We start from the raw sequence: 22,572 nt of genomic DNA on the forward strand, positions 1-22,572 counted from the left end.
CGGTCCACAGCTCAACAATAGCACTTTTCTCAAAACATCAAATTAATGTTGACTAATTGTGATGGCTTTTTGAGAACCTGCACTTAATGAATGAGTATATTCTTATAATAAACTTATTTGCAATGCTGGGTTGGGGATTTTTTGAACAAATGAGAATGAAGTACTTAAAAAGGGCAAATTAATTCCAGGACAAACTATTTTTTCAATTCTGCTATGACTGAATTCAACTAAGTGTGAAGTTGGCTTTGTCAAAATGTGTTTTCTTTAAAGCCATTAAACTTCTGTTAAACACACTGATGACAGTTAGTCCTTACTAGTGACATGCCACATCAGCATTCTCACGATCCTGCCAAAGGGAGTCTAAGTGTCAATGCTAGAAAAATCTAGAAATGCTCTTCTATATGACTTCTTGAAAGCTTCTCTCCTCCTGCCTTAGTCCTGGTGAGATTAAGAGATTAAAGTTGCATTTTTTTTCAAGAGCAAGAAACTATTCACTCTAATGTCCTGGTACACATTTGCCACCTAGAGGCAAAACATAAAAACCAGATCAGTATCTCTAGCAACACAAGAAGAAACCTGCAGTACTACTCCAATTACTAATTCGGGAGTTGCAAACAATTTTAATTCCTGTTGTTATTGCCTACTAATTTTATTTTAACTTGCTAAATTGCAAAGCTGTGAAGAAAAAGTTTAATTTTGCATTACAGGGAAATGACTAAAGGCTTTTGCATGATTACTTAGATATTACCTTGCTTTTGTTCATCACTATGGATCACAACATTTTAAAGCATTTTTCTTTTGAAAATCCAGGTGTGAAACAGAAGTTTTATTCAATATATTTTTGCTTCAGAGCAGGAAGGCTTTTCAGAGGGACCTCGACAGGCTGGATAAGTGAGCTGAGGCCTGTATAAGCTTTACCAAGGGCTTGGTCCTGCATTTGGGCCACAACAACCCCATGCAACAATACAGGCTTGGGGATGCATGGGTGGAAAGCTGACTGGAGGAAAAGATGTTCATTGACAGCCACCTGAACATGAGCTAGTAGTGTGCTCAGGTGGCCAAGAAGGCCAATGGCATCTTGGCATGTATCAGAAATAACGTGGCCAAGGAAGTGATTTGAGGTGCAGCCACACCAGTGTGGCCGCATCTCAAATACTGTGTTCAGTTCTGGGCCCTTCACTACAGGAAAGCCATTGAGGTGCTGGAGCATATCCAGAGATGGGCAACGGAGCTGGTGTAGAATCTAGAGAACAAGTCTTATGAGGTGTGACTGAGAGAACTGGGGTTGTTTAGTCTGGAGAAGAGAAAGCTGAAGAGAGATAGGATCACTCTCTACAACTATCTGAAAGGAGGATGTAAGCAAGATGTGGGTCACTCTTTCTCTCCAGTAATGAATGATAGGACAACAGGAAATGGGCTTAAGTTGCACCAGGGGAGGTTTAGATTGGAGAACAGGAAGAACTTTTTCATCAGAGGGTTATTAAGCATTGGAAGGGGAGGTGGTGGAGTCACCATCAGTGGAGATGTTTAAAAGATGCATAGATCAGGTGCTGAGGAACACATGGTTTAGTGGTGGGCTTGGCAGTGTCAGGTAGTGGTTGGGCTCTATGATCTTCAAGGTCTTTTCCAACCAAAATGATTCTATGATTCTATATTTGACTCCAAATTCTTCATGCTTTTATGGAGCTTAAATTGATAAACAGATTTCTTATTAACATGGAAAAAAAATCTTTAAAAGACAGACATCAAAAATGTCCTGACTCAATTAAATCTATCTAAAACAACCAAGCAACCAAAAAACCCAAACACATTATACAAAGAAAAACTTCTTATTTACCTGCTCCCGATCTCCAGAATGTTGTTATGTATCATTTGAAGAAAAAAAGTAAACAGGCTGGAACTTGTCTCATTAAAAGTTAAGCTCTAGACATGGGACAAAACAAAACATTTGTACTTTAGAAACATACTGAAACTAAAAAATACAGTATAAACTTATAAGATACACAGAAACCCTTATGGAAAGTTAAGCTGCAGTAGCTCAAACCCCTAAGGTAGGAAAAGATCCACCTAAAATCAAGATCTGGATACACATGTCAAAAAGCTGCTCACATCTAAAAAGTGAATGGTGCACTTTTGTTTTATATCGCTTTAGGGAGAAAAGCAATTTTGATTGGCATTATATGGAAAATCACACATCTAAAACCACTTGTTTAAGTGCTTATATTGGATTATTACAAAATCTGAGACCTTGTTCATTTGGACACTTTCTATTCTGTAGGACAATTTCTCTAACTGTAATATTCTTCACAATTCCTCAAGTATAAGTACACTCTACAGTTTTAGCACAAAACACATTCTCTGCCACATATTACAAACAATTCCAAGCATGACTGTCCACTCAGTATTTATGAAGCTTTTGATGTTCAAAATTGTGTGATAAAAAATTAATTTAGAGCAATTTAAATCCTGTTAACAATGATGTCATGAAAACTAAAGCAAAATTGCTTCCTATTTGCATAGATAAGACATCAAACAAATGCACTCAGCTTTTGAAAGAGCCATATGAGGCAACGGTTTGTACTAGAATGCTAATGTGATGGACTTGTGGTACAAGACACCCAAGGTGACATTATATGTTTCTCAAAATATTTCCTTTCTAAGTAGTGACACACATAGAAATTGTTTTCAACTGTAAAATGGTATGAAATAGAATGCTGCTGTCCAGTTAATATCTAGTGTAATCTAAATCAGATGTCCACTGGAAAAAAAAAAGAATGTAACAAAACCTACATACACATCATCAAGAGTCATCTAGTTTTCATCCATGTACTCATTAGGCCCTCTGTATTGTGAGAAAATACCTGTGTGTTCATCTGATGCTCAGGAATCTTGTGGGTTGTTATCATGGAACAAGATGATTCCAAGCAATAAAATGTATTCAAAAACTGAGCACATCACCTACTTCTATGCCTTTCTCTGTCACGATCCGTGAGCAGAAGGAAATCTTGAGAACAGAGATTTGGAACTAGTACAGTTCTCTGCAGCATAGGAATTAAAACAGAAGGATATTTGTTTCTTGTTACAAAGTGTCACTTGAAAAAAATTTAAAAGATATAAAATTTTTAACTGCAATTCACTGCCAGTTACAAATTTTCTTTAAACAAAAAATACAAGAGTTGATCTTATTTTGTGTTTCACTTTAACTCATCTAAAGAAGAGTTCATTCTTAGAAATCTTGGCAGGTAATCATTATAATGAACTTTTTAAAAAAAAAGTCAATTTTCTATTCTGTGCAGTTTGCTGCTCAAGATATCACATGTGTTTCCTTAGCTACTGAGCACAGAATACAATTCATGCACTCTTACTTGGGCACATTTTGGACACAGTAAGTGTTGAAGCTCATCTTTAAAAGTCCATTTCTCATTTGAGAACTGTTGCAACAAACAATGGAATTGGGGAAAGGGGAAAGGGGAAAGGGGAAAGGGGAAAGGGGAAAGGGGAAAGGGGAAAGGGGAAAGGGGAAAGGGGAAAGGGGAAAGGGGAAAGGGGAAAGGGGAAAGGCAAGGCAAAAACATTGGTTTAAAATTGAAAATCTGGAAAAAGTCCAGGATGTCTTGTCAGATTTCTCGCCCGTTTCACTCCTTCCACTGAACACTGGGAGCCTGCTGTAAGCATCAAAGAAGAGATGACAAAAGCCTTTCTAGGGAAGGTGCTGGGTAACTAGAAGAGGAGTAGAGTCACCATATAACATGCACAATCAATTAAAAATCCCAGTCTTCCTCCAATTCTTCTGTAGGTTTCTTTTTCAGTTGAAAAGAGGCCTCCCAATACTTACCTGTTCAACTATTATTGCATTTTGCAAAGAGGCATTCTCCTGAAGCTGGGACACAAACTGCTTCATGTCTGGCATAAAATCCTTGAAAGTAGAAACCTGTACATTAAGTGTAAAGAAATAAATGACAAAAGCAATAGAAATTTCAGTACCAGACTCTTTTATTAAGTGAAAGTCAAAGGGCCAGCCTTATTGCATTATTTTAATCCAACAATTCTGCTATTGTTAAAATGAAGTATCTCCCTCACGTATCTCTGTTTCCACAACACATTTATCTTTATTCTTACTAGTGTTGAGTTAAAAGTGTATAAAGTACCAAATAAAAAGAAGCTTTGCTGCCTTTGGAAAGTATCCAACACTGTTAACCCTTCTGGGTTTCTGAAGTAATTGCCTTATTTGACTTGTGACTAAGAAGCACCTAAAGAGGAAAACATTCCTTGGACCAAAATATGTCTACAACAACAAACAGAAGAAATCAGCAAGTCATACATGTCTCCTATAGAACCTCCTGGCTTTTCCACTTGTGGTGACCATAATCACAGCGTAGCGCCGTATGCAGTAGACAGTTCTTTTCTCAGGGTTTAAAATCCGTGAAATCACTTCCACAAGTTTATTGTGAGGAATAGTATCATAAGCCCTTGACACATCAGCCTGAAACAGAAGAAATGTCTCCCATTATGTATTCATCAATATAATTGTAAACACTGTGGTAGTATGAAAAAACTACTGATGTAGTATGTAAACAAGGCTGAAGGACAAATCATGTAAAAGGGAAATTACTGCATCATTCCATCTCAGTCCAAATTTGTGACAAAACAAAAACTCACTGCTCATCTGCAAAACCCTTCCCTGCTAATCAGTGAGTTTTCCCTTACAAGGGATGACCAAACCACCAGTTTTATCACAGTTCTTGTTATTAACAGAACATGATACCATATGCAACCCTAAATCTAATGCTCTATCTTCAGTCATTTAACTAAAGTTTATTGTTAATATATTTATATGTTTAAATATTTTAAGAAACCTTACTCTCCATATGATCATGGAGGTGGCATCTCAGGCTTTTGGAAAACAACAAAACTCAGATGCTTTGTCTTTTCTAAAACTCATGTTACGATTTTAATTCTATTTTTGCTTGTCACAGTCAAAACTCAAATCCTTCTGAAGAAGGAAAGTCAATGACATGACTCTTTGGCCTAAAAGATAACAAGACAATCACTAGAAGTAATTTCAGGACAGGATGACAACTGACATATGAGAGCACAAGAGAGGAGCTCCACTATAACACTATGTAACTTACACTTGTATAAATCATCCCAATTCAAAGCTATGAACTGAGCTTAAACATAAAAGGCTGCCTGCTAGAAATAACTGGAAACCTAAAGTGTTAAGAAGAAACTCCTTCAAATAGTGGCATATGACAAGCGCTCGTTTTTTCAAGTAGGAGAAGAAACTTGGGAGAGACACAGTTCAAGTGTTCAACTTCAACATGAATGATATTGAGATCTATTTTTAAAAAGATGCTGAATTTATCCAAATGCACATAGCAAGTTTTTCCTGGTCACCCTAAAAGCATATCTGAGTTTATATTTCTATCCCATATAAATGAAACAATCCAGTGCATGTGCAGAAGCAAGAGCTTCTGCATGACAAAGATGGATAGAAAAAGACCCAAGTAAGGGAAGCACTACTGCAGGGACACACATCCCTCAAGAAAACCACCATCCCCCAATCCCCCCAAAAAACCAACCAGAGCCTGTGTTAAGTATGCACAAAAGTTTATTTTGAGGAAAGGCTATGGGAACTGGGGCTGTTTAGTCTAGAAAAGAGAAGACTGAGGGGGGATCTTATTAATACTTACAAATATCTAAAGTGTGGATGTCAGGAGGTTGGGGCATCCCTTGTTTCTATTGTAGCTAGCAACAGGACAAGGGGTAATGGGATAAAGCTGGAACACAAAAAGTCCCACTTAAATACAAGAAAAAACTATTTCACTGTGAGGGTGACGGAGCAGAGGCACAGGCTGCCCAGAGGGGTTGTGGAGTCTCCTTCCTTGGAGGTCTTCAAGACCTGTCTGGACAAGTTCCTGTGCTAGCTGATCTAGGTTGACCTGCTTCTGCAGGGAGGTTAGACTAGATGATCTCTAAAGGTCCCTTCCAACCCTACCATTCAATGATGATTCTATGATGATAAACTCAAATTACAGCTATTACAGCTATAAAAAAAAACTGTGCAAGCTGACTTTCACAAGTTAGTCAGAATATGTAAATTAAGACATACCTTTACATAGTAGAAACGAGGTATTTCACCATCTGATTCAAGAACCTTTGTAACAAACTTCTTCCATGTCTTGTAGATATCATCTTTACCAAATACCGAGGAGCCGATAAAACTGGTGTTTATAGTCCGTTCATAATTTAACACACTAAACAGATTTTTTAGTCGAGTGTTGTACTGCTGCATCTAAAAAGAGACCAAAGAGAATCACCTTAAGTATGCTGCAACATATGTGCAATACATAAATTTCACATTTAGATGAAATAGGATACAAAATTTGCATATTTACTACATGATTTTGGTCAATGGCAGTTTTCAGACACTCTGACTACAGCTGCAGTAATTACCTGCAAGTGGCAAACCAGTCTCAAATACTTTTTCTCTTTTGGTCCATTTAAATCCTAAAAAAATTTTTTTTCCTGTACTTGACTGAAAATCAAGGTTTAATAGTTAAAAGAGATAAACAGAGGGACTCCAGATAAAAAAAAAAAGCGGTCAGCACCAATTAGAAGGTAACTACTTAAATATCATTCCTTCTCTCTGCTGGAGGCCATTATCACAGCAAGAACAACAAAAAGAACGTGTGCTTTGAGACTTCAGGCTAACTCCAGCTGCATCATTAGTTCAGCCTCTGTAGGCACTTGTTGCAAATACATTAGCAAAGACTGAACTCTTGGCTGTGGGAACAGTAAAACACACCTAAGCGGCAGTGAAGTTGTGAAGGCTTATCACCTGTGTAAACACCTTAAGGAAAAAAAATATTGACAGACCTAGCAACAAAAGAATGTTGAAACAGCAAGCGATACTACTGAAGAAAATACACAAGCTGCATGTATAAGGTATTTAAAAATCAGTTCAGAATTTCAGAGAAATGTTCCAAAGTGTAAACACAGAACACAAGAAGTTTGTTACTCTCAGTGGTACTACTGACATCTTGATACTGATATGCTTAAACTACTAATTACAGAAGCATTTCAATTTATCTGAAAACATTAACTTTTGCACTGAAAAAAAATCAATTAGAGGTTTCAGCGAAGAGCTGGCTAAACTAAAGCACACTAAAAACCCTTAGTGCCACTGCCTTCAAAACAACTCGATCAAACTTCACTGTTTTACACAAGGCAAGTAATCGTGTTCATTCAACGGCTGATCTTGCAAAAATGTTTTTGATCAGTTTATAAAACAAAGATTTCTGAAAATTAAAATGCTTTTCTGAATTACTGCAATGGTATCTTTTCTGTTACAGGCCAAGTTTCTTAGAAAAACAGTCAAAAGGCTAGAGGTGTAGCTCAAAGGTAAAGAGAAGCAGCAGAAATCAAAATAGAAATGTTCCTTCTTTCCTTCTTAATGAACCTATCCCAGAGGGGTTGCACTTTCACAAAAAGCACACCTTCACCTTTTCACAAAGCTGATGGCCACAGGGGTGTTAGCAAGTGGGTTAGCAACTCACTTAATAGACCATTTTCAAATCCAGTTTAAGCTAGACCTGAGAGAGGCACAGTTGCACATTCTCATATTAGAAGGAATTCCCCTGAGCCTCTTAATTACCCAGAACAAGTCTAATCCACAGTTAACATTTTTGCAAAACCTAATGGAATCTCTGCAGAATAAATCTCTAAATAAACTCTCAGAGAAATCACATCTTTTAGCACCCTTCTGCCTCCTGGTGCTTGGAGCTTCCCATTAAAAATAACACCAAAAACACTTCAAACAATAAGGGAGGATGTAAAACAAGTACGTGAAACCTTCAAAACAAACCAAAATCTACATTGATTTTTGGGTAAATTCACAGAACTGGACACATTCCACCATATGTTTTGCAGCAAAGTCTCACAGTTATCCAATACTCAGAAGTTTGTTTGCTGGATATTTGGGAGATTCTCTCTGGCAATTCCTCTGGATACATTGCAGTGCTGAGCCACAGAAGCTGGACAAGACTACTAATACAATTCCAAGCTGGCTTCCAAATTCCAAAACCTTGAACATTATCAGAGAGAAAGAACCAAAAGATCATCTGCCTTCTAAAATTTAAATGCTAGGAGGAAACTGGAGGCTGAGACAAGCTGGATGAGCTACGGGATGAAAAATCTGGAATAGTGCTGGATAAAATGCCATGACAGAAACAAACAATGAAAGTTGCGAAATAAAAGAGGAAAATAAGAAAATTTTAAAAGGGAAAAAAGGAAAAATAGAAGGAAAAAAACTAAAAAAAAACACTACATCCCTTCCACTAGACTGGAATCCCTGAATTCATGACTAAGATGACCATTTTGCACTAGCCACTTTCCTCTGTCTCAGTCTTCTATCTGAGAAAAGAGGTAACACACTGCCACCACCTTGTGCTTCTTGGATTTACAAAAATCATTAGCTATGCTGCAACCGGTCTGGCTGTCTTTCGAAATCCCATCCCAATTTTATAGGGAAAGATTTTGAATTTCTGCAGCATTTTCAATCCTCAGCAGCTACTAATAGTGTCAGCACTATCCAACAGGAGTGAACTGCCTGCACTTTTCAGCAGACACAGATATTCCCTCTCATCTCCAAGGCAGCCAGGTTAGCTCAAGCCACTCCAGCAGTTACCACAGTTGAAGTCACTGACCTCTCACCCATTTGGGGAACATTTAATCTTGTGCACTAAATGGGACTCAACCTTAAGGAAAAAACAATTAATGTAGTTGTAGAAGACAGCAAAATTGGGTTCCCACTGTCTTGCAGTTTACAGGCCCATTAAGATTATTATTATGTACACTGTGTGTTGTGTCTCTGGAGTAAATTAACAGCTTCCTTCCTATCTCCCTACTATGTTTGATCCAGCTTCCTCACCCTTCTTAGACCTTCCTCTGTAGCACACCCAACTCAGCACTGTTCAGCCCCCTGGGTTGACCTGGCACTGCAGCCAGCCCCAAGATCAATGTGCACAATCTGTATTCAGACAACTCCCAACAGGCCAGGCTCATCTGCTTTTCACCCTCTCCCGTGCCAAACAAACATGACACGTTAGCTCAGAACACTGAATAACTCTGAGATATGCCTACGCCCATAGATGGCCAACACCTACCACAACCAGGCACAGTTAGCAAGCCGGAGGGAAAGGGATGGAAAGAGGAGAAAAAGAAAACATGATTACCTGACAGGTTCCTTATGACAGGCTCGCTAACAGAAGTATGGGATTCTGGCCATGGAAGCTAACGGTAATTAAGCATTGGGAAGTGTGAAGTTAAATTGCAACACATAGACCCAGTCAGTCATTCAGATTTGAGTGTTCCAGTTCACCACACTAAAAATAGTTTTCTGTAACATATAAAACCCCACTTGCTCTATTAGCTGCCAATACCAAAACTGCATAAAGCAATAAAGAAAATAAAAACCTTCTTTTCTCTGTTTTCCCTGCTGAATGCTTGTGCTTCAACAACACCGCTCACTTTCACTATGGGTCTTAACCCATTTGTTTTGGGAATGAACCGGAGCTTTGATGCCAGCTGAACATAATTGTTTTGACGGGCAGCTTCAATCTCCTCTGAAGATAAAGCACGTAGATGTACTTTGGCAAAATGGCTTCTAAAATGTAAATACATATTCAGTGTAAGCAACAGTTACAACATAGCCAAATAATTTACTAACAAGATAATTACAAATAATGACCACTGCAGAAAGTGACACGGAAATCTGAATTTCAGAACATTTTCAAGGTATCTTAATGACAATGTAATGCAATAGTAAGAGAATACACATTTCTGATCAATACAAATTAATAAAGAAAAATCTTAATTAATACAAACTAAAACTTAAGCACACATTAGGCACATATATTTGCACATTATGAAATACACTGGTTATTTTTCATGGTTTCAGAAGCTTGAAAGACATATACAAAGGTGACTAAAGCCTTCGGAAAACTTTGTTAAGAAACATCCAGGGAAGGACTTGCACACTGTAATGGATGGGCTGTTTTACTCCCCAAATTTAGGGGACCTACTACATATTAAAAGGTAGTGTAGTGAACAGAGATGCTAGGACACATATATAACAAAAGGACATTCAAATATCCAGTACCGTTGTTCTAAAGAAACAATCCGATGAGTAGGCATCAGCTGAAGTGAACAGCAGAGAATAACAAAAAACAGAAGGCTCCCAAGACATAGATTCTGAGCTCCAACAGTCCATCTTATCAGGAAATGTGCTTTCCCCTCAGACACTCCTTTGGGATATACAGTTCAGTGCAGCTTCCAAAGCAATGAGACAAGAAGAGGAGGCAGTGCTCATGATTTTACTTAAGATGCATTTGTTAAAGTGGCCTACTAGAAATGTGAAAGACATGGATCAGTCTCCTGCATTGTTTCAGAAGGACAAAACGTCATTCCAAAAAGCCCTACAGCCTAGGGATTCGCGTACTTCCCTGTGAGACAATTTGAATCCCTGCAGAAGGAGGGATGCAAATATAAACTTGCATGCAGATTTTTCTTATTCCACACCAACCACCAGGCTGGTTTAGCAAAAGGAGGCCATACTATCACATAAAGGGGGTGGATGGATGGTGGAAACCCTGTAGGCATGCTTTAGGACACACTTGGCATGCAGGTAAGAGAGGCACACAAATATTTCTCCTCGTTATGCCAATACAACTCACATACAAGCTAATGATCCAGCTGCTTGGAACTGCTGGTGTCTGTGCAACACAGGGCACGACACCTAGAAGATACAGGGAAATCCAGGGACAGCAATTTGAGCTATTAGAGAGCAAGTGTTTTCAGGATTTATACTTAAATTTACTTCCAATGTTCTTGGTACAGATGTAGCCCAAAGTAAACCAGAATGAGCAAGAGATCACTTTTCCACAGCTAGAGATCATTATTATTATTTATTATTACTTAAACTCTTTCATGAACCCATAAAGCTTGTGTACTACAGTATTAGCTAGATCACTAAGACAAAACGAGCAACTCCAGGTCAACAAAAACAGATGAACACATTTCCATCACTTTGCAGTTTATATTCAAGATTGAAAGGAAAAAATAACCCTGAAACAATCACTATATATAGAAAAAAAATATTACTTCCTCTGAAAGGGAAAACCAGTTATTGGCAGATTTTCATCATTACTATCTCTGGTTGGCTGCAGAACTGGCATTTTGCCTGCAGCAACCTTCATTGCTTATTTCATGGCATTTATAGCAGCGCTAACGATGCTGAACACGCACTAATCCAGCAGCCACTGAAACGCCCTACTCGCACTTGCACACTCACAGCATCAGTATGCACTGGAACCTGGAGGAAGCCGAGGGTATGGTCCTGCTGTCTTCTGACATCCCACCACAGTCTGATGGGGAAAAATTTAGAATTTCTGCAGCATTTTCAATCCTCAACAGCTACCGTGTGGCAAGGGCAGGGACAGTGAGGTCCTTAGACAAACAGGTGCTGTCACCATGAAATTGGGTACATTACTTTGAAAACATAACTTTGTATTCCTTGGGCCACATAACTTGAACCACCTGTATCATTAAATATTGGACTTTTCTTAATAAAGTATTATTTTTAATTTGGGATATGAAGTTTGGTATAGCTTCAAAAAGAAAGTTATCTGTGTGCAAGAAATCCAGCATACTCTAATCTCGACTCACACAGCACCAAGATAAACTGTCATGGTTTGACATGACAGCCTTTTCTGAAAAGGGGGAAGGGGCTGTAAAGATGAGAAGTTGCTTGCAACTCTCCCCAGCTCTGAGCCAGACCCACTTCTGGGGCTGAGCCAATTAGATGCCTTCACGATAACTTTTTAAGAAGAAGCCGGAAGAGGAGGCTTCTTCCTCCTTCTTCTTCCTGTTTCTTCCTTCTTCTGTCCCTTCGTCTTCTTCTGGCTGGTGGTGGTGAAAGGAGTAGGAACAGTGAGAGAAAAAGCCATGCGGACTCCAAGGTCAGTGATGAAAGAGAGGAGGAGGTGTGCTGGAGCAGAGACTCCCCTGCATTCTACAGAGAGGACTGGTGAAACCGAGATTTATTTTCATTTCTTTAAAGACCCTGCATCAGCAGTAGAGACTCATTTTGATGACCCTGTATCAGGGGCAGAGACTCATTTTGCTAAAGCTGGCCCCGGACCAGGGGCAGTGATTCACTTCATTAAAGGCCCCGAGCTAGAGACGGTGACTATGGCTGCAGGAGGCCGTGTCCCATGGGAGGGACCCAATCACTTCACTACAGATCCTGAGTCGGGGCAGTGATTTTCTTCTTTAAAACCATGGCTGGAAGAGGCCATATCCCAAAGGAGGGACCCTTTATCACTATGGCCGGAGCAGGTCATGTCCCGAGGAAGGGACCCAATATCCACAGCTGCAACTGTGGGGGGGAACCCACGACAAAGCAGCTCATTAAACTTATGCCCAGAAGAGGCCTTGTCCCGAGAGAGGGACCCTGTAACTGCAGAAATTGCAACCGTGGTGAAGAATCCACGCCAGAGATATTGACCAAGGACTGTGTCCCTTGTGAGGGACCCTGTATCGGCAGAATAGGGAACAACTCACACCAGAGAAGCTCATTAAGGACTGTGTTCTAGGGGAGGAACCCCATGTGGGAGCAGGGGAAGAAGCAAGGAGTTGTCCTCATCTGAGAAGACAGAGTGGCAGAGCCCATCTGTGAGAGACTGACCACATCCCCCACTCCCTGCCCCCCTGATCTGTTGAGTGGGGAGGAGATAGAGATATCGGGAGCAGTGAGCTGGGCCCGGGAAGAAAGGAGGGATGGGGGAGGGAGATCTTAAAGTGCTGGTTGTAATTTTCTCATCATCCTACTCCCTTTTTGCTTTTATTCTGTTCTGTTTCTTGTAGAATAAACTTTCATACTTTCCTAGGTCGAGTACTGGAGTTTGTTTTGCCTGGAACTCTAATTGGCAGCGAGCCCTCCCTGCCCTTGTCTTAATCCACAATAACCTTACTTATCTTTTTACTCCCATTTCGCTGGGGCCTCTGCTATCCTAATGAGGGTGGAGGTGAACGGGGGCACCGAGCGAGAGACTGTCGTGGTGCTGCTCTGCTAGCTGGGCCAAACCACGACATAAACATTCAGATTTGGGTCATCTCCCAGAACAGCAATCCCCCTTCAGTGGGATTCTGCATGGGAAGATCTACTAACACAGACAGCCCTTCAGGCCAGACATTCACTTCCTAGTGACAATGCAGGGCATCCAAAGGAGGATGCAAATGAACTGGAAAGGCACCAATGGCTATGCTTGGCTGCAAATGCTTTCCTGCAAACTACGAGCACCTCCAGATGAAGAGGAGTTAAGAACCAGAACAGCCCCAAAACAGACATTAGGGCAACAACTGAGGCCACCGAACACTCTTCCTCCAGAGAAGATGGAAGCAGCTCAACAGCCTTTGACACCAATTCACCAAGACTGAAGACACTGCTTGGGTAAGAGAGGATGGTGCCTGGAGAGTCTTGAAATGGCCAAGGAAGCACAGGGAGCTCTGAACAGCTGTTTCACAGTATCTCTAAACCGCAATTTCTCTATTGCTATGTGAAGTGGGCAGTCTGCCATGTGTATGAACACAGTAAGGCGAATTAGTGGGAGACCTCACATTGCACAGCAGACTCAAAAGCAGTGTGCTGAAAGCCTCAGCCTTGTGAGTGAAGCTGAAATGCAGCTGCTAGGATCAGACCAAAAAAAATCTATATAGCTATATATCCTGTGGCAAATGACAAACACTCAGTCCTTACAGCATGCCCTTGACAAGCATGCAGCAGTACTTCCTTGGTATGTTTTCCCATCTTCCAATAATCTGAAGTCCAGGGACTCCTTAAGCCAAAGGTGAGAACTGCGTTTCTGTAAGGTGGGGAAATACATGGGGAGGAAATCAGAAGCTAAATGAGATCAGCCCAGGTTAGGGTCTTTTGAGTTCAGAGCACCTTTTTCTTATACACTGGGTTCTTCTGCAAAACTGAGGACAGGGATAAAGGGCTAAACCTAAAGCTGGTTGTTTTCTCTGAAACACACACTCTACTAAAAACAGAATTACATCTAATATGTAAAAGTTAGTACTTCATGATGCATTATGGCAAAAAACCTAGAGTTTTATGTAGTTTTAATGTACTTCAAAGACTAACTGCAACACCAAGGCTGTTAGGTTGAAGACAAGACAAACAGTGTATGTGAGGATGAAAATATTCTACTACTACTATTTAAATTGTATATTCTGTGCTACAACTACAAACAAGATCGAGGCCCTGTTAGGTGCAAACATATGCAGAAGAGCTGCCCTGGAGATGCTAATGTTGAATCAGGAAGTGGTGGGACAGGAGGTAAAAAAAAATTAAAAATCACACATGTAACACTGTAGACCAACAGACCACTGTGAAAGCAAAAGATTTACCACAGAAAATAGCTGTTAAAACACAAGACGTTAAGTATGTTGATTTTGTACAGTTTCAAAGATCTCTCAGACAACAAAAATTTATAATGAAAAAAAAAGACATGAACTACAGAGACATGCACAACACTGTTCATTAAAATTACCTTTAGAGTCTTCATGTTTTCTCAGCTACTTGCTTAAAATTTCATCTTAAATAATTCCCTAACCAATATATGCATACATTTTTAAGACCAAAAAAGCAGCATGAAATTCCACAGCTGAAAAAAAGCTGCAGCTCTTAAATTCCTCTACTTTCAAAAAAAAAAAAAAAAAAATCCAAAGCCACAAGGCTACTGTTTGAATTTATGAACAGAGTATTACCGTATTTCAGCAGAGGTTTGGGTTTGGTTTGGCATGGGTCTTGTGCTTCAACTGCTTTAATTTAAAAACAAAGCCAACTGAATATTTTTTAAAGTTAACTTTCCCAAGGTTAATTTAGGATTCTGTCACCATATTCATTGTAAGAAGGTGTCAAAAACAGACTTATCAAAACAAAGTTATCTTTTTAACAGATTTTACTACTGCAAAGGTTTCTTTTCTACCAAAGAATTCTAAACTTGAATCAGTTAATTCACACTAAATATTTTTTGAATTTACAGGCTGTGCATACTACAATCACAGGTCAAATTTTCTTTTGGGAAACTAAGTAAATAAAAGGAAGATAAAGAGGCAGGTGAAAGCAGAATTATAACTTTACACTACAAAACATGAGATTTCCACATATTCCATTAATGTTTGATTAGTTTTCTAATGTTACCTAATTCCAATGTTCTGTAACTTGCCCCAGATAAACTTTCGGTAGTAGAAAAGCATGTTTTTCTGGAACATGGTCTCGGTGACATAGAAAAATGATCTGAGCAACTCAACAACATAAGTATCCATCAGCCAGTATAGGAATTTAGCCAAAAGTTCTTCACGGAAACAATGTTCATAGGCAGGAACAAAGTGATCACCTTCAATAAACAATTCAAAAGTAGTTGTATCAAATATCAACTATTTGTATTGGCAAAGAAACAGAACATACAAACAACCCCACCCCACACACAACACTTTTCTTAGCTTAAAGTTAGTAGAAAGATAAAAAGCAAACAGAAACAATTGCCACTCCAAATTTTCACTGCCATTAAATTATGTGACCGCCTCAAGCTTAAAAATACAAACATGAAAATTAATGCAGTGACAAAGTGACACACAAGATACAAACACATGTCATTAGTAGCCCAAAGACTTTCTTTCTTCCCCTGTTGTTGATTGTGCAAGATCTTTAAGGCATAATGGCAAGGTTATTGTGAAGGGAAAGGAAAAATGAAAATAAGCCTGATACGATATAAAATTTAAAAAAAAAAAAAAGGCAGAAGGGTGAAAATATGTAAGTACACTGTAAAAAGAACAGAATTAAACTGAGATGACTTGGGGATGAGAATGATATTCAGATTTCTCAAGTATGTGAAAATTAGTTTCAGAGTTAGGCTTTACTTCAGACACCCTATATAAAATTACTGCTGCAGTTAGAAAACAAGAGGAAAAAAAAAAACAAATCCAAAAACACCCTAAGTCTATCAGCTCTTATAAAATATAAATGGGACAAAATTTATGAACCCAGAACATACTGTCAAATTCAAGGCCACACACATCTGTAGTGATGTCTAAATATAGGTGAGTAGTGAGTAAAAAACCCTGTGCTACCATACTGTATTTTTGCCAGATTTCAATGGTATTTTTTTCTAATCAAAGAGCAGAATTTTGCAAAATACAACATAACAGAAACATTAGTTCAGCTGCACAGCACAAATCATGATTATTGCACAAATGTTAAAAACAGCTTAATTTTGACACAACAAAGCTGAGGCTTAAAACTGAGACTTATAGAGACAGACTTCCAGTTCTCTACCCTGTTTGGTTTTTGTGAGCTTCAGGGTGCAGACATTTTCATGCACTTACAGCACCTAAGAAAAGACTACCATAAAGATATAAAACAGTGTTTACTTCAAAAGAAGCCAGGCAACAGAAATGAAAAAGAAAACACGTTTGCTGTTAGAAAATGTTCTAACTGAAGAAAGGGTTGCAATATGCAGTTGAAACATACAAATTAAACCAGGATGTTTTTAAGCTGCTGTCCTGAAAACCCCATCATTTGTTTTCTAAGATCCTGAAAACAGATGCAATTGATGACTGCAAATCAGGGAACTGACAAGAAACCACTACTACTTCTTTTGGAAACAAAACCCAAAACCACCTACAGCACAGCAAAGCTATTAAACACGTGTTTAATCTTCAAGTATGAGGGAGTAGTTTCATGACAGTTAAAATCACGACTATGCGTTGCTGTTCCTGGAACAAGGCCAAAGAACAAGAGGGCATTACTTTTTTTTTTTTTTTAAGATGAGATATTCCAAATGACTACGAACTAAATGTGTATTTTACAATAAAAACCTTTTAAGGCATTTAATTCCATGGCATTTTGAAAATCATGTTATTTGAGCCAGTGTTTCTGAATAAAGAATCAATATATTCACTAGAATTAACTTTTTTTATGGAAGCATAACTTCCCCTATTTTTAACCCTGTTTCTCAAAAAATCACATTTTTTTCTTTTCCTCCTCCATCACAAAGAACCCGTAGTAACTTCAGAACCCTGCTGCACCATTTAAAAAGAGATACCATCTTCAGCTTACATTACAGTAGGATCCAAGTAAGAACAAACACTGCAAACACACCAGTTAATGCTATCCATGTTGTACAGAGAGAGAAAAATGCCACCATGCATTAGATCCTACAGCTAGCAGCACAGAACCACAGTTAGATTTAAGCCCTAGGATGGTATCTGAAAAAACAGACTTCTTCCAGGAAGCAAGATGTTCCTGTCATCATCTGAAAACAAGACTGAATGGATTCATATAGAATTCAGGGCAAGCAGGAGATTCCCTCACACAGCTTTCAGTCACGGACTACTTGATCTGGTGACCTCTTCGTCACCACCTACCCAGCCTGAAGCAATGCTCAGTAAGGGTCTCCTGTTCCTAGAGTGCTCCAGAAAAGTGACAGATGGCGGGAAACCCTGTACTGTGGTTTAGTGGTGGGCTGGGCAGCGTTAGGTTAGTGCCTGGACTTGAAATGTCTTTTCCAAACAAAAATGATTCTGACTGAAGTCTTGCTCAGAATTCATGTGATACATGAGGAAAAAGAACACCTTGTGGCATGAAGGTTCACTCCCACAGCAGAGAAACATCTGTCACTAAAAGTGTCTTGATTTGCCTTTAGTTCTCTATTGAGGCTTATGGTAACCTACAGGCAGACTGCATTTGCTCCTCATGTGCTTAGGTCATACTTTAATGAATTTCCAGAGTTACTGCAATTTGGAGGGCAGCAGTGGAAGGAAAGAGTGTTGTCAAAGGCCTGAGCTCCAAATTTGTGTTTCTGAAAATGTCACCCTACTAAACACATAACATGCAAATGAAATGATGAAAACTTGTTTCAGAAGGCAGACTGAAGTGTTCTTCCACCATCAATTCCAAACACAACTACCTGTCCTTTCTCAGCTATAGTTATCACCACCAAAGCAAATGACTCTAAATTCAGATTCAACACCCTCCCCTTCCCAGCCCCACCACTTAGTTCTTTAATACAAGAAGTACCTTTGACTAGACGAAGCCACATGCAGTCATTCACTCTCATCTTCCACATCAGCTCCTGCAAGGAAAACTTAGCAAACTTCCCCATGGAAATGAACGCTTTCACATTTTTTAAGAACCGGCACTTGTTATGGTTTGAACCCCAAAGCTCAGAGGGGATGACCCGCTCCAGGCACTCCCTCACAAACATGTACACCTGCCAGTGGCTGCTGTGCTGCTTGAGGAGCTCCCTGAGGGCTGAGTCACACTCCTCTCCAGGGTTTTGCTCCTCCCTCCGTGACTCCCCACACACAGACTTTGCCAGAGGAGGAGCGCCTAAGTTGTCTGGCACATTGCTGCGGCCAGATTCACACCTGCTGCTTGTCATGTTCCCAGTAGGCTCTTTCCCAAACTGTTCTGCTTGCTCCTGAACCTCTGCTTCCCAAGCCAAGGCTGCCTGACAAGGCACTTTAGTTTTTCTCCCACTAGTTTCAGATATCCAGACAGGGCAATTTTTTTTCAAGAGAACTAAGTAAGGGCACTTTCCATGGTTCTTTAACAGCTTCTGAAATGTGTGTCTCATTTGCCAGTAGCGTTTGGGCAACCTCTTCTTTCTCCAGTTGTGATGTGGCAGACTTTGGTTGTGCTTTTTCTCCAACAGCTTTTGGCTTAGGAATATAGTTTCTATAAGCCGCCTTCCACCTGCCTGACAGCCCTGCAAGTGATTCAACAAAAACGATTTAGGGAATCGCTCTTGGAAACTCCTGCGAGAATACAGAAGAAACTTCCTGTCAATGTACACGGCAGAGCGCGAGAACGTATTTGGTAACTTCTTTGCCAAATATGCTAAGGAACCTTCCTGCCTTTTGCACTCTGAGGTAATGCTCTCCACGGGTTTGGTTTGCACAGAATCCAACTGAGATTCAGACATACACACCTCTGCTCCTTTCCTATGGGATTCTGCTTGCGTTTCAACACTGGGCTTTAAAGGTTTGCTTTCCCCTGCCGCAAACTTCATCTCGCCACGAGACATGTGAACTAAAGGACCAGACATATCACTGCCACTTTGAGAAACACACGGTGTTTTAATGGGACTTACAGGATGTGATGCTACATGATCAGCTCCGTAGCTCTTGGAACTGCTTTGGTTTACATCAGGAGTGACATTACAAGCCTTTTCCTCTCCCGCTTTCTCCTCTAATTTTGCTCTCTTAGCTGAAATCTCAAGCTGCTCCCTATCAAGTTTCCTTTTTAAAGATGGCACCGCAACTGACAAATACAACCTGGAACTACTCTGTTTCTGCAGATGTTCAGTAACTGTTCTGATGTGTTTGCTTGTTTTAGAAACAGCTTTTGCAGAACACTGGTATCTGAATGTTAACTTCTGTATCTTGTTCATTTTTTTATTTCCCATGCTGGAGACATTAGCTTCAAGTTTTTGTCTGCATTTCCACCAATTCAACTTTGAAAGATACTGCCTCTGAAACGTACATCTTCTCTGCATATATTCAAGCAACCGACTATGTTTATGTTTTGAAAACCTTTGCTTAACAAACGCTGGGGATGAGTCTACACTACGTGAAATAAGTTCATAAACTGGCTGCCCACAAACTTGGTAGCAATTACTAGGGGGAACCAGCATAAAGATTGCACAGTGTTCCAGTAAATACATCATCACATCATCCCCTATCCTGCTCAGCAGTGTCTCCCAAAGGCCGCTGATACGAATAGTTTCTGTTGCAGTGTTGGGCAGGTAGCTGTATATGTTTGAAGACGGCATGATTTGAAAACAAGAACTGTTTTCGTCCAGTAAGGAATATCCGTATGCGAGGACATTCTTCTTTCTTTTTTCACACAATCTCTGAACGACTCTTGTGATGACTTCACTCTGACTAGATAACTGAAGAAAGCAAGAAAGAAGAAAGAAAATTAGCTTTTATCATCAACTTTTCCATCAGCCACAATATATGCTTTAAGTAAACAGACATGCAAGGTACACCATCCCTGACAACAGCTTTCAAAGCAATTATTAATGCTTCACAAGTGCCATACCCAAAACGAACGATTTTCAAGCACACCACACGACATTTACAATGCAGCAACTTGGGCCTACGACTTTCAGGAAGTCTTTTTAACGTCTGCCCTTTTGATCCCGGTTTTCCTGCCCAGGAAACAACCTACACTGCTCCCCTTAGCTCCCTCAGCAACCTGGACTGCAAGGCCTTCAGATCACTCTGCCCGCAGATACGTGCTCACACAGGCTCTAACCTTCAGGGAGCAAACAGTGATTTTCTTGAGGCCTCCATTTCCTTTAACATAAAGAAAGGTTCAACTGAACGACTCGGTTTACAGTTCTAAGACCCGCTCAATGAGCCTGCTTCCTACAGTAGCACTTTTGCTCGCGCACGCAGTAAACTCCGTGAGAAAAGCAGTCTTTCCTCTCTAAAAAATTTCTTCTTCTCAAACACCGACCTCCAAATGGTGTTCCCCCCTCGTCTCTATTCTCTCAAGGGTGGGAAAGCGGCATTTTTCATTTTCAGTTGCTCCCCGGCCACATTTGGTCGCTCCTACCCCGTAGGGCACGCAGAGTCGGGGAGCCCCAAACACGCAGACCTCGGGTGTTATCCAACCACCCACCCGCCGGCACCAGGGCTTTCCTCGCGCACCCCCGAGAAGAGGAGGTGGTGGGGTGCGATTCTGGATGGGGCCAACAACCGGTGAGGCCACCGGGGCCCGGCGAGGCCCGGCCAGCAGCAGCCACGAGGGGCTACAGGCGGGCGGCCGTCCCCACATGGAGCACAGGAAGCGCCCTGCCGGACGGGCGGCGGAGCCCGGCGCCGCAGGGGCCCGTTCCGCACGCCTCTACCGCCAGGCAAGCCCCGCGCCCTGGCCAGAGAGGCGGCGGGGTGGGGGGGCGCCTAGCCGCGACCCCCGGCACAAAGCTCGCTCTTTCGGCAAGGGCTGCGCGGTTGCGGCCGCCCCATCCCGTCCCGCCGCAGGTGCGAGCGGTCCAGCGGTCACCGCTGGCCTCCTACCTGCTGGAAGGTGAGGGGCCGGGGGATGGCGCGGGCGCCACGGGGTACGCACACCACGCACTGCCCCACGAAGGTGCGGTAGCAGGGCGCGTCGTCGCCCCGCAGCACCTCGGCCTCCCCAGCGCCGCTCTCCCGCAGCCGCCTGATGAAGGTCTCCAGCGGGGTGGTCTCTGCGTAGCATCCGCGCAGCGCGGCCAGCACCGCTGCGAAAGGCTCTGAGACCGCCATGTTGTGGGGATGGAGCACACCGCCACCTGAGGCGGCACCACGCTCCGCTCCGCTCCCCTCCCCTCCCTCACGCACCGCTACACTCCGACCCACTCCCCAGCCGCCGGCAGGCAGCGGGGCGCTGCCTCTGGGCGTAAAAAAAAACCCCAACAACAAAAAAACCGAGCAGTGTGATTGTATTTTAGGATTTTTTTTTTTTTTTAAAGAAAGAAGAAAACTGCCCCGGCGAAGCCGCCCCGGGGCGGCGGGGCCCCAGCGTGGCGGCGGAGGGGCGGTGGGCGCGCCGTGAGCTGAGGCGGGGCGGGCCGGGGCGGAGGCCGCTGTCCAGCTCCGGCTGAGGCAGCGCGCGCGCGCGGAGCCTGCTCTGGGTGCCGGTGACGCCGCTCTGCCCGGCCGGGCGGGCTTCGCTCCTCAGGCACGTTTGTGGCATCTTCTCGGTGAGCAGTTCATGCTGGGGATTTTCAGGATGGCTCGGGACAACGTCAACTGCGGTCAAGAAAGGTGTTGAAGAAAGTTTTGAAGGCATCGACCAAGTTTGTGAGTCTTGCTAATTTGTTAAGGTATATTTCCTGAAATAAATATGCCTTTCCTCTGGAAGAAAGCAGGACTATTCCCTTCAAAGGAAGCCCTTTTAGGATCAGCACTCCATAGAGGATCCATCTGAAACAAGAGCAACTGTAGAACAGGTTATGGTGGAGATTAACAGAGTAAACCCTAAAAAACCCATCTATCTGGTCCAGGGAGTCTCATCAAACTCATCGATGAGAAAGCCTAATCATTTATGGTAGTGTGTAACTTCCTACCTAAAACTTGTCTTCATATCTGAAGACTTCATAGTAGCAAACTTGATGCCAGACTGTAAATAAAAGGGTTTGCAGTGGAGCTCTGAGGAACCGTAGGTCTCCAAGGCTGATATTTATTCCTGGTAAATTAGTAGAAAGACAGAAGATAGAATTAGTAGATGCTGGGAGACATACAAGTTGCTTAGTCAACGTTGCTCCTGTAAGAGGGATTTCTGCCTTGGAGAATTTTGAGTTCTACGAAGGGTGTTGCAGACATGAAAATTATAGTGATCTGGTTAATGTATTCTACTTGAATTTCTACAAACCTATATTATCAATAAAAAGAAATTAAAACCCTCAAACCAGCAAAGAAACCCTACCCATAACTAAGGTGCTAGTACAGATA

General features: G+C 41.5%; 1 protein-coding gene across 1 annotated transcript in view; it reads right to left on the minus strand.

Moving 5' to 3' along the window:
- Positions 1 to 21,384, minus strand: part of TERT (telomerase reverse transcriptase) — a 34,796-nt gene extending 13,412 nt beyond the window's left edge. Inside the window, exons 1-8 of the mRNA XM_061994698.1 lie at positions 21,157 to 21,384; positions 18,146 to 20,021; positions 15,269 to 15,464; positions 9,478 to 9,667; positions 6,113 to 6,295; positions 4,322 to 4,483; positions 3,836 to 3,931; positions 1,838 to 1,923 (exon numbers count right to left, since the gene is read on the minus strand). Of these exons, the coding sequence (XP_061850682.1) occupies positions 1,838 to 1,923; positions 3,836 to 3,931; positions 4,322 to 4,483; positions 6,113 to 6,295; positions 9,478 to 9,667; positions 15,269 to 15,464; positions 18,146 to 20,021; positions 21,157 to 21,384 (3,017 nt within the window). The remainder of the gene's footprint in view (positions 1 to 1,837; positions 1,924 to 3,835; positions 3,932 to 4,321; positions 4,484 to 6,112; positions 6,296 to 9,477; positions 9,668 to 15,268; positions 15,465 to 18,145; positions 20,022 to 21,156) is intronic.
- Between the last annotated feature and the right edge of the window lie 1,188 nt (positions 21,385 to 22,572).

The sequence above is a fragment of the Colius striatus genome, chromosome 4 (genome assembly GCF_028858725.1).
Source record: "Colius striatus isolate bColStr4 chromosome 4, bColStr4.1.hap1, whole genome shotgun sequence".
In the NCBI taxonomy this organism is placed as follows: Eukaryota; Metazoa; Chordata; class Aves; order Coliiformes; family Coliidae; genus Colius; species Colius striatus.